The 11,975-nt window shown below is 40.5% G+C and overlaps 1 protein-coding gene across 1 annotated transcript in view; it reads right to left on the reverse strand.

Annotated features, from left to right (window-relative positions):
• The window catches only part of LOC311283463 (hemicentin-1-like), a 47,007-nt gene extending 36,735 nt beyond the window's left edge, over positions 1 to 10,272 (reverse strand). Inside the window, exons 1-8 of the mRNA XM_084397881.1 lie at positions 10,218 to 10,272; positions 9,878 to 10,135; positions 2,934 to 3,191; positions 2,594 to 2,851; positions 2,247 to 2,501; positions 1,865 to 2,122; positions 1,515 to 1,772; positions 1,175 to 1,432 (exon numbers count right to left, since the gene is read on the reverse strand). Coding sequence (XP_084254007.1) covers positions 1,175 to 1,432; positions 1,515 to 1,772; positions 1,865 to 2,122; positions 2,247 to 2,501; positions 2,594 to 2,851; positions 2,934 to 3,191; positions 9,878 to 10,135; positions 10,218 to 10,221 — 1,807 coding nt within the window. The 5' untranslated portion in view covers positions 10,222 to 10,272. The remainder of the gene's footprint in view (positions 1 to 1,174; positions 1,433 to 1,514; positions 1,773 to 1,864; positions 2,123 to 2,246; positions 2,502 to 2,593; positions 2,852 to 2,933; positions 3,192 to 9,877; positions 10,136 to 10,217) is intronic.
• Positions 10,273 to 11,975: the final 1,703 nt, after the last annotated feature.

Here is an 11,975-nt window from a genome sequence, read left to right on the forward strand (position 1 = left end):
GTTCTTTTGCTGTATTTTGAGTTTTGTGATGTTGATACAGCTGCAGGGTGTGTGTGTGTGTGACTTCAGAGGTGAGAGGATTTCCGGGGTCAAGGGGGGTCCCTTTTGTTCCTTGTGTTTGGGGTGGGTGACAGGAGATAGCTTTGAAAAGAACACTATAAAGAAGCTGGCCAACCCCTGCTCTGGGTCTCACTCCGCCTGCAGCTGGACTGTGGATGGACTGGGAACATTCTTGCAAGAATAAATATATTTTAAGGACAATTTGAATCATGGAGTCTCTTATGCCTGATGCTGTTTTGTTAGTTGTTTGTTTTTGCCTCAACACTATGTAATTTACTTTTCCTAATTGAATATTCTGCTCGTCACCATTGTTGAGATGCATAGACTGAATCTTGATGTCTGTGTGTGCCTAAAAGAATGATTTTTTTTAAACAACTTTTAAGAAACCCTTTATATTTTATCAAAAATTCTGGGCATTTATGCAGAATCACAGTTATGCTGAAACCAACAACTTAAAGTCAGAAAGAAGGCTCATAATGAGTTCTGTGATCAAGTTCAAATGATGACTGTCACAATATAACCAACACCATCTGATCACTTTTTTCTTCATTCATCTGGCAGATATAACTCAGATACCTCAGACAAACAAAATCTAAAATTAATAAGATAAGGGTCAAGAGACCAACTAAAGCAACCATTGATCGTCATAACGGTGGCTTACAATTTGAGATTTTCTCCTTCAGTGATTCTGCTTGTTAACATCAGGCGTCTTCAATAATGCTCAATCATCACTAATCACTTAATTATCTCATTAACTTCAACACTCTTGAGTGTTCATATACACTCCCAGGAGTGTTAATTTAACACTGGAGTTTTTGCTGTGTACAAAGAGCCGTAGTTAACTGACAAGCTGAGCCATATCGCATTAATTATCGCTGGCGATATGTCCGCGATATTAATGCGATATGGCTCAGCTTGTCAGTTAATTACGGCTCTTTGTAGTAAATGCCGCTCCATCTGAAAGCAGGTGATGGTGATTTACTACTAATCAAGGAACCGGCTTTACTGATGAGATGTGCATAACAATATAGTGCGATATATCGCCCAGCCCTAGTAAATATATATTTTGAATGAATTGCACTGATGTTTCACTTTTTGCAGTGCTTTAACTCACTCATGACGTTTAAAGTCACAGCATCAGAGTATTTCCATCCATGTTCATTGATGGACTTGCACTTGTATTCTCCACTGTAATCAGAGCTGATTTTTGAGATGTTGTAGATTCTTCCAGATCCTACAATCGTTCCTCCTTTAAACCAGCTGAAGTTCAGAGCAGGAGGGTTTGAGTCACTGATGCAGTTCAGAGTCACTGAATCTCCCTCCACTATCACACCAGATGGACTGATGGACGCTGAGACGCTCCTGGGAGGATCTGTAAAGACAAAAAGTGTAAAATGACATGCAGTGAGAAATTATTGCACAAAGAACTGATTAAAAAATAAAGGCAGACTTACACATGATATTCACATTCACAGCAGCAGAAGTCTGAGATCCATGTTTATTTCTAGCAGAGCAATGATAGTCTCCGCTGGCCTCAGACTTAATATTAGTGATGCTGTAGGTTTCACCAGATTGCAAAATATTCCTTCTTCCTTTAAACCAGCTGATTTCTGCAGGAGGGTTTGAGTCACTGATGCAGTTCAGAGTCACTGAATCTCCCTCCACTATTACACCAGATGGACTGATGGACACTGAGACGTTCCTGGGTGAGTCTGAAAAGGACAAAATCAACTCTATACTCATGTTTTGCATTTGTCAATCCACTAATTTGTTGATCACAGTTACTGAACCATCATTAACTCACACATGACGTTTAAAGTCACAGTATCAGAGTATTTCCCTCCATGTTCATTGATGGACTTGCACTTGTATTCTCCACTGTCATCAGAGCTGATCTTTGAGATGCTGAAGATTCTTCCAGATCCTACAATCGTTCCTCCTTTAATCCAGCTGAAGTTCAGAGCAGGAGGGTTTGAGTCACTGATGCAGTTCAGAGTCACTGAATCTCCCTCCACTATTACACCAGATGGACTGATGGACACTGAGACGCTCCTGGATGGGTCTAATAAGAATCACAAAACATAATTGTTACAAGGATCATAAAAAAAAGTGCAACTAATTATTGATGAAAATCATTAAACATGCTGGGATGTTCTACAGCATCTTGTTTTTTATAATAAACTCACACATGACGTTTAAAGTCACAGCATCAGAGTATTTCTCTCCATGTGTATTGATGGACTTGCACTTGTATTCTCCACTGTCATCAGAGCTGATCTTTGAGATGCTGTAGATTCTTCCAGATCCTACAATCGTTCCTCCTTTAATCCAGCTGATTTCTGCAGGAGGGTTTGAGTCACTGATGCAGTTCAGAGTCACTGAATCTCCCTCCATTATTACACCAGATGGACTGTTAGACACTGAGACGTTCCTGGGTGAGTCTGAAAAGGACACAATAAACTCTATACTCATGTTTTGAATTTGTTAATCCACTAATTTGTTGATCACAGTTACAGAACCATCATTAACTCACACATGACGTTTAAAGTCACAGCATCAGAGTATTTCTCTCCATGTTTATTGATGGACTTGCACTTGTATTCTCCACTGTCATCAGAGCTGATCTTTGAGATGCTGTAGATTCTTCCAGATCCTACAATCGTTCCTCCTTTAAACCATGTAATGTTCAGAGCAGGAGGGTTTGAGTCACTGATGCAGTTCAGAGTCACTGAATCTCCCTCCACTATTACACCAGATGGGCTGATGGACGCTGAGACGCTCCTGGGAGGATCTGTATAGACAAAAAGTGTAAAATGGCATGCAGTGAAAAATTATTGCACAAAGAACTGATCAAAAAATAAAGGCAGACTTACACATGATATTCACATTCACAGCAGCAGAAGTCTGAGATCCATGTTTATTTCTAGCAGAGCAATGATAGTCTCCGCTGGCCTCAGACTTAATATTAGTGATGCTGTAGGTTTCACCAGATTGCAAAATATTCCTTCTTCCTTTAATCCATCTGATTTCTGCAGGAGGGTTTGAGTCACTGATGCAGTTCAGAGTCACTGAATCTCCCTCCACTATTACACCAGATGGACTGATGGACACTGAGACGTTCCTGGGTGAGTCTGAAAAGGACAAAACAACCCAGCTAGAAATGTTTTATTCTAAAAATGTTCTGAGAACATTACCATGAAGTTCTAATAATGTTTTCAGCGGGTAGTTTTATTTTGGTTCCCAGAATGTTATCCTAAAAGGTACACAGCAGAAACTCCAGTGATAAAAGTTAATGAGATAATTAAAGGGATAGTTCACTTTGAAATTAATTTTTGATATGTTTTAGCTTACCTCAAGGGCATCCTATATCACTATATATGACTATATCAAAACATAACAACATCTGATCATCTTTTCTCTTAGTTCATCTGGGAGTTATAACTCAGTTACAGCAGCCAAACAATATCTAAAGTAAAAAATGTAAGAGTCAAGAGCCCAACTAAAGCAAACACTGATCCCCATAATGGTGACTTGAAAATAGTGATTTTCTCCTTCAGTGATTCTGCTTGTTAGCATCAGGTGTCTTCAATAATGGCCAATCATCACTTAATTAATCACTTAAAGGGATAGTTCACTTTGAAATTAATTTTTGAAATGTTTTAGCTTACCTCAAGGGCTAGATGTCGCCTTGGCTACTGCAGTTCATTGGAACGAAACCGTAGCCAAGGCGACCTCTATGTATATATCTATACCCGCCCGCGCCGTCAGATCATTTGGACGTGTGCTGTTTTCAAGAGATAACAACGATATAAATACTGTTCGTTTTCTCACACAAACCGCTCGTTTCGTGTCTTAGGCCATCAATGTGTACTTATGATGGGGAATTGTTTCATTTGGACGATGGGGAATTGTTTTAATTTGGACTCTGTGCTTGTGTTTTGAGCCAGTGACCATAGACCTGCATTATATGACTGACAGACAAGAACGGTTTGACCTAAAAATATCAAAATTGAAACTACTGCGAAAACAAAGACACCTACATCTTGGATGCCCTTGAGGTAAGCTAAAACATATCAAAAATTAATTTCAAAGTGAACTATCCCTTTAAGTGATTAATTAAGTGATGATTGGCCATTATTGAAGACACCTGATGCTAACAAGCAGAATCACTGAAGGAGAAAATCACTATTTTCAAGTCACCATTATGGGGATCAGTGTTTGCTTTAGTTGGGCTCTTGACTCTTACATTTTTTACTTTAGATATTGTTTGGCTGCTGTAACTGAGTTATAACTCCCAGATGAACTAAGAGAAAAGATGATCAGATGTTGTTATGTTTTGATATAGTCATCATTTGACCTGAATCACAAAACTCGTTTAGAGCTTAATCTCTGACTTAAATTTGTATTGTTTGATTACATCATCACAGTGATTCTACAACATAAGATCAATAATTTTCTATATATTAGTTGTTTTGATAAAAAATAAAAAAAAATGTTCAGGCACAAACAGACATCAAGATTGAGTGTAGGAATCTCAACAATGGTGACAAACGAAATGTTTAATTAGGAAAAGGAAATTACTAAGACAATTCACATAATAATTTATTCATAACACAATGCATGATGGGAGCCATGAATGAGTTTTGATTGGTGGCACCCAGAATGCATTGCAACATGCTTTATTGTTGTCACCATTGTTGAGATTCACAGGCTGAATCTTGATGTTAGCATGTCTAAAAAAATTAGTTTATATTTATAATAGTATATAATACAGTCATATTTTAACACTTTAACTCTCTGAGTGTGGTGTCAAATAAACTTCCAGGAAAGTTCATTTAACACTGGAGTTTTTGCAGTATAGAATAACATTCTCTAAAAACATCCTCAAAATGTTACACAAATCTTCTTGCTTTAAAGTCCACATGAATTCAAAATTGACCATATTTACTTTGTTTGCCTAAATTGTTAGTTTTGTGGTGAACAATTCATCCATGCAAGTCAATCCACACAAAATTTTTTTGGGGCTTTGTAATCTTTAATCAAAATCTGAAAATGCCCCTCCCCTCTGCCTTGGAGGACCTTCTCTGATGACGTATGTTTGACGGCTTGGTTTGGGAAACGCTTAACCACTCCCCTCAAACCGTTAGTCTGCTATGAGCGAGAGATGGAGAGGAGGAGCGCTAGAGTAAAACCCTGCCCTCTGTTCAATATTCCTTTTCACTGGGAAATACGTCACAGCACTGGAGAAAAGTCGTTTGCAACTTCCGGTTCACGCGGACTTTAAAGCTATGGTCTACGATTTCAAAGATTGTTCATTATTAATAACCTCGTTTAGATGCTGGTTATGGTTCTACAGTACAATCCTAACAATATGAATAGAAAAAAGAATGAAAAAATCCATTCACTCTATTGGGTGTACAGCTGCAGAGAAGTTGACCAATGTAAGCTGTCCGGACAGCTTACATTGGTCAACTGCTCTCATCCAATCCCCCGCTCCACTTGAAACTCCACCTGGCGCTCACGTCTCCACCCCACCGCACCCCACCCAAAACTGCGGAGGTTGGACTTGTGGATGCAGAGGAGACCGGCTGAGGTGGATCTGAGCGACCGCGAGGGTTGGTAAGGGGAGAGGAGGTCAGTGAGGTATGATGGGGCCAGATGGTGAAGGGCTTTGTAGGTGAGGACCAGAATTTTGTAGGTGATCCAGTGGGAGATAGGAAGCCAGCGGAGATGTTTCAGGACTGGAGTGATGTGGAGCCAGGATTTGGAGCAGATGATGAGTCGGGCAGCTGCGTTCTGGACCAGTTGGAGTCGTTTGATGTAGGTAGAGCTGATGCCAAGGAGTAGTGAGTTGCAGTAGTCCAGTCGGGAGGAGATGAAGGCGTGAATGATTCTTTTAATAGCGGGGGTGTGAGAGAGGGTCTGATTTTGGCGATGTTGCGGAGATGAAAGAAGGTGATTTTAATGAGATGAGGGATATGGGGCTCAAGGGAGAGGGTGGAATCAAAGATCACGTCAAGGTTGCGGGCCTGGGGAGATGGGAAGACAATGGTGCCGTCGATGATGAGAGTGGGGTTATTGATTTTGCTGAGTGTAGATTTGGATCCTATGAGGAGGAATTCTGTTTTATCGCTGTTGAGTTTGAGGAAGTTGTGTTGCATCCAGGTTTTAATAGCTGACAGACAGGTGCTGATGTGGGAGAGGGGAGGATTGTGGGGGGATTTAGTGTTGATGTAGATCTGGGTGTCATCAGCATAACAGTGGAAGTCCAGGTTGAAGTGGCGGAGTATCTGACCAAGGGGGAAGATGTAGATGATGAAGAGGAGGGGGCCGAGTACGGAGCCTTGGGGAACACCTTGGGTGACTGTGGCTGTGGCAGAAGTGTGGTTATGGAGAGAGATGAAGTGGGATCTGTTGGAAAGGTAGGAGCAGAGCCATATGAGTGCAGTACCTTCGATACCGAGGTCTTTGAGTCTGGTGAGCAGGATTTTATGGCTCACGCCACGGTATCAAAGGCTGCACTCAGGTTGAGGAGGATAAGGATGTTGAGGGAACCGGTGTCAGCGGATGAGAGGAAGTCGTTGAGGACTTTCAGGAGAGCGGTTTCTGTGCTGTGGAGGGGTCGAAAACCAGATTGGAGAGGTTTGAATTGGTTACTGGCATGAAGATAGGATTGTAGTTATGAGGCGACTATATGTTCCAGGGTTTTAGACAGAAAGTGGAGGTTGGATATTGGGCGGTAGTTGTTGAGGGAGGAGGGATCCAGACCAGGTTTTTTAAGGATTGGGGTGACAGCGGCATTTTTGAAGGCAGAAGGGACAGTTCCAAGGGACAGTGAGGAGTTGAAGAGGTTAGCGAGGTAGGGGCATAGGATGGGGAAGCAAGACTTCAGGAGTGGAGTAGGGAGGGAGTCAAGGGAGCAGGTAGTGGGATTGGAAGAGCTTATGAGTTTAGAGATTTCAGGAGGGGTGACCAAGTCAAACTGGGAGAGGTGGCAGTGTGGAGGAGGGGAAGGGAGGTCAGGAGGGATGGGAAGAAGAGGGGCCATGGTAGGTGCTGGAGTATATACTGGGTTGTCAGATACATAGGATAGAGATTGGTGAATGATGTTGATTTTGTCAGTGAAAAAGTGGAGGAATGAATTGCAAAGATCCGGAGTAGAGGTAGGGAGGGTGTTGGTCCGAGGCTTGATGAGGTTGTTCATTGTGGAGAAGAGGGTTCTGGGGTTTTGAAAGGGGTTGGTGAGGATGGTGGAGAGGAAGGCAGATTTGGCAGCAATGAGGGCATCTTTGTACACAGCAAAATCCCCAGTGTTAAATCAACACTCCTCAAAGCACATATGGTCCCACTCTACATGGTGTTAAAGTAACACTGAAGCAGTGTTAAAGTTAATGAGACAATTAAGTGATCAATTGAGTGATGATTGAGCATTAGTGATGAACACCTGTTGTTGTTGTTGTTGTTGTTAACAAGCAGAATCACTGAAGGAAAGAGAAACACAAGAACTACAACTGACTTCAGCCACAGCCTTAAATTAAATCAGATGAAGATAAAAATACATTAAATCTGTGAAGATCTCAGCAGAGGAGGATTAAACAACTCCACAAACAGAATTATCAGCCTCACTTATTACTAACCAGACTGACTTTATTTCTGTCATATGTCTATGAACCGAGGTTTAGATGTTGATGTTTTAAAATGTTTGGTCACCATTATGGTGATTAGTGCTTCCTTTAGTTGGTCAGTTTGACTTGGCAATTCGAGTGCAATTTTGCTCTTTGTAACAGTGTATACCAAAGCACATCATTTGTTACAAAGGAAGCCAAACACAAAGGTGTTCAGGTGTTATAGATTGCATTATCATAACGTAGAATGATTCACTAATCATATCCCTGACCAAAAGTTGTCATTAATAAATAACTTTCACCTTTATTGATAGAGAAAATATTCTGAATTTTGACCTTTATATACTGTGCAGACATTTTTTGAAAATCACTTTTATTTAATTTATTTTTTAGAAACAGATATCAAGAATCAGCATATAAATCTCAACAATGGTGACATGCTTCATGCTGCAGTGCATCCTGGGAGCCATGAGTTTTGTACTATGGTGCCACCCAGAATGAATTGCGGCATAAAACATGTCACCATTGTTGAGATTCATATGCTAATTCTTGATATCTGTATATAAAGGTCAAAATTCAGAATGTTTTCTCTGAATTTTGATAGTTGATTGTGAGTTGATAGATTTAAGGTTGCGGAAGGTGAAGGTCGAGCACCGGTTGGTTTGTGGAGCATACCAGATCAAGGATGTGTCCTTTTTCGTGGGTGGGGAATGTGACATGTTTGGTGAGAGTGAAGTTGTCCAGTAAAATGGTTAATTCTGATCACAGCTTGCAGGTGGGGGAGTCTATGTGGATGTTTAAATCACCGAGTAGCAGCAGACGTGGAGAAAGAGATGAGACTAGTGTAAGGAGTTCAGTAAAATCAGAGAGGAAGGAGGGATTTGGTTTAGATGGCCGGTAAATGAGGATGACTGTCATGGAGGAAAGAGCAAAATAAAAGCAAACAGGAAAAAAAAAACAATGAAAATTACAGGACAATGCATTATGTAAGCAATGGATGCGTTTTGATTGGTGGTTTCCATCATGCACTGCACCATGAAGCATTTGTGTGATTGTCACCATTGTTGAGATTCATATGTTGATTCTTGATGTCTGTGTGTGAATATAAAATTATAATACTTTTAAGCATTGTTAGAATTAGCTTCATTAATGCATATGAATTAAACATTTGTTAAATCAGTTAATAATGCTGGTTCAGTGAATCAAGCTATTACAAAATTGTATTTCCATCATCAGAACATAACTATCATGACCTGGGTTTCATTTCCCGAAAGCATCTTAAGCATAACTTGATTGTAGAACAATTGCAACAAATGGTCTGTACGCTGCTTCAGTGTTCATCTTAAAGCGGGGCTCAGTAGTTTCGGGATTTCTTCGCTGTATTCTCGCTTTTTGCTCGCAGGTTTCTCTCTAGAGCTCCCCCCACAGCTTCGGAATAGATATTTGACAACACTGTTGTAAAAACTCGTTGGCGATTCTCAGACACCAGAGGCTAGTAGATCAACGACATCAAAGTAGATGGGACATTCTTTAAAACGTCTTCTTCATTCGGGTTCGAACAGCGTCAGGGAGCGCAATAATGACAGCATTTTAACAGATTTCTTTTGGCCGTAAAGCAATTGTTTACATCGCGAGACCTGATATCACGCGATACTTCCTGACGCGGTGGTCGGCGGCTCGCCGGCTCAAAGTTGCAAGTGTGGGTTTTCCGCTCACGGGCACCAGGGGGGTGTGAAACGACCACCATTCAACCCGAAATAAGTAATATAACCATTCCAATGACTCCGAAGCTGATCAGTTAAGGTAAAAAAGTTACTTAGTTCACCTTTAACACCCTGTAGTTAGACCTATATGTACACCGAGGAGTGTTAATTTAACACTGGGGAGTTTGCTGTGTATAATCTTTTGTCTCAACAACATTCCTAAAACATCCTCTAAATGTTAGAGTTAAAATGTTATATCTTAGTTTACATTTAACCTTATAGAAACATTATTTGAAATGAGAAAACATCCTTAAAACATTCTTTGAACATCACATTCAAATGTTTTCTTTAAAACATTAACCAAACTTGTAGGGAATGTTAGCCAAAGTTCTGATAACGTTCCCTGCTAGCTGGGAAACTCTATACATGTTTTGCATTTGTCAATCCACTAATTTGTTGATCACAGTTACTGGACCATCATTAACTCACACATGACGTTTAAAGTCACAGCCTCAGAGTATTTCTCTCCATGTTTATAGATGGACTTGCACTTGTATTCTCCACTGTCATCAGAGCTGATTTTTGAGATGCTAAAGATTCTTCCAGATGCTACAATCGTTCTTCCTTTAAACCACGTAATGTTCAGAGCAGGAGGGTTTGAGTCACTGATGCAGTTCAGAGTCACTGAATCTCCCTCCACTACTACACCAGATGGACTGATGGACACTGAGACGCTCCTGGGAGGATCTGTAAAGACAAAAAGTGTAAAATGACATGCAGTGAGAAATTATTGCACAAAGAACTGATTAAAAAATAAAGGCAGACTTACACATGATATTCACATTCACAGCAGAAGTCTGAGATCCATGTTTATTTCTAGCAGAGCAATGATAGTCTCCGCTGGACTCAGACTTAATATTAGTGATGCTGTAGGTTTCACCAGATTGCAAAATATTCCTTTTTCCTTTAAACCAGCTGATTTCTGCAGGAGGGTTTGAGTCACTGATGCAGTTCAGAGTCACTGAATCTCCCTCCATTATTACACCAGATGGACTGATGGACACTGAGACACTCCTGGGTGAGTCTGAAAAGGACAAAATAAACTCTATACTCATGTTTTGAATTTGTTAATCCACTAATTTGTTGATCACAGTTACTGAACCATCATTCATTAACTCACACATGACGTTTAAAGTCACAGCATCAGAGTATTTCTCTCCATGTTTATTGATGGACTTGCACTTGTATTCTCCACTGTAATTACAGCTGACATATGAGATGCTGAACATTCTTCCAGATCTTACAAACGTTTCTCCTTTAAACCACGTAATGTTCAGAGCAGGAGGGTTTGAGTCACTGATGCAGTTCAGAGTCACTGAATCTCCCTCCACTATTACACCAGATGGACTGATGGACGCTGAGACGCTCCTGGGAGGATCTGTAAAGACAAAAAGTGTAAAATGACATGCAGTCAGAAATTATTGCACAAAGAACTGATTAAAAAATAAAGGCAGACTTACACATGATATTCACATTCACAGCAGCAGAAGTCTGAGATCCATGATTATTTCTAGCAGAGCAATGATAGTCTCCGCTGGCCTCAGACTTAATATTAGTGATGCTGTAGGTTTCACCAGATTGCAAAATATTCCTTTTTCCTTTAAACCAGCTGATTTCTGCAGGAGGGTTTGAGTCACTGATGCAGTTCAGAGTCACTGAATGTCCCTCCATTATTACACCAGATGGACTGATGGACACTGAGACTTTCCTGGGTGAGTCTGAAAAGGACAAAATAAACTCTAAACTCATGTTTTGCATTTGTTAATGCACTAATTTGTTGATCACAGTTACTGAACCATCATTAACTCACACATGATGTTTAAAGTCACAGCATCAGAGTATTTCTCTCCATGTTCATTGATGGACTTGCACTTGTATTCTCCACTGTCATCAGAGCTGATCTTTGAGATGTTGTAGATTCTTCCAGATCCTACAATCGTTCCTCCTTTAAACCAGCTGATTTCTGCAGGAGGGTTTGAGTCACTGATGCAGTTCAGAGTCACTGAATCTCCCTCCACTATTACACCAGATGGGCTGATGGAGATCACAGGTTTCACTGGAGGATCTACAGATGTCAGGTAAAAGTATTTATCAGAGACGGCTGGTGGAAAATGTTCTAGGAAAGGCTGCAGTTGGTTATTATTGGACAATTTCAGCAAATATCCCAGTTTAATTTTTCACTGTTTAAGGCTAAAACACATCCCCCTGTAGGATGTGAGGGAAGGTTGCAAGGAAATAAAATGAAGATGGAGGAATCGAGGGTGCTTCTCAATATTCAAATTGATGCTTCCTCGTTTCCTCGCTCCTCCGTCCTCCAGCCTGTGACCCAGAAACTGATCAAGCTCAGCATCTTGAAGGACATCTCAATTCTCTCCATAACCTTTGCAGTTTGAATTAATTATATATCAAACATATATCAACAGGGCATATCGCGTTATCTTTATTATGTATGAATTATTTAAATAACCAAACGTTAACAACATAACCCAGCGGGCACCTTGATGTCAAAATTAGGTCAAGAAATAGG

This window comes from Rutilus rutilus, assembly GCF_951802725.1.
Source record: "Rutilus rutilus genome assembly, chromosome: 2".
Taxonomy (NCBI): domain Eukaryota; kingdom Metazoa; phylum Chordata; class Actinopteri; order Cypriniformes; family Leuciscidae; genus Rutilus; species Rutilus rutilus.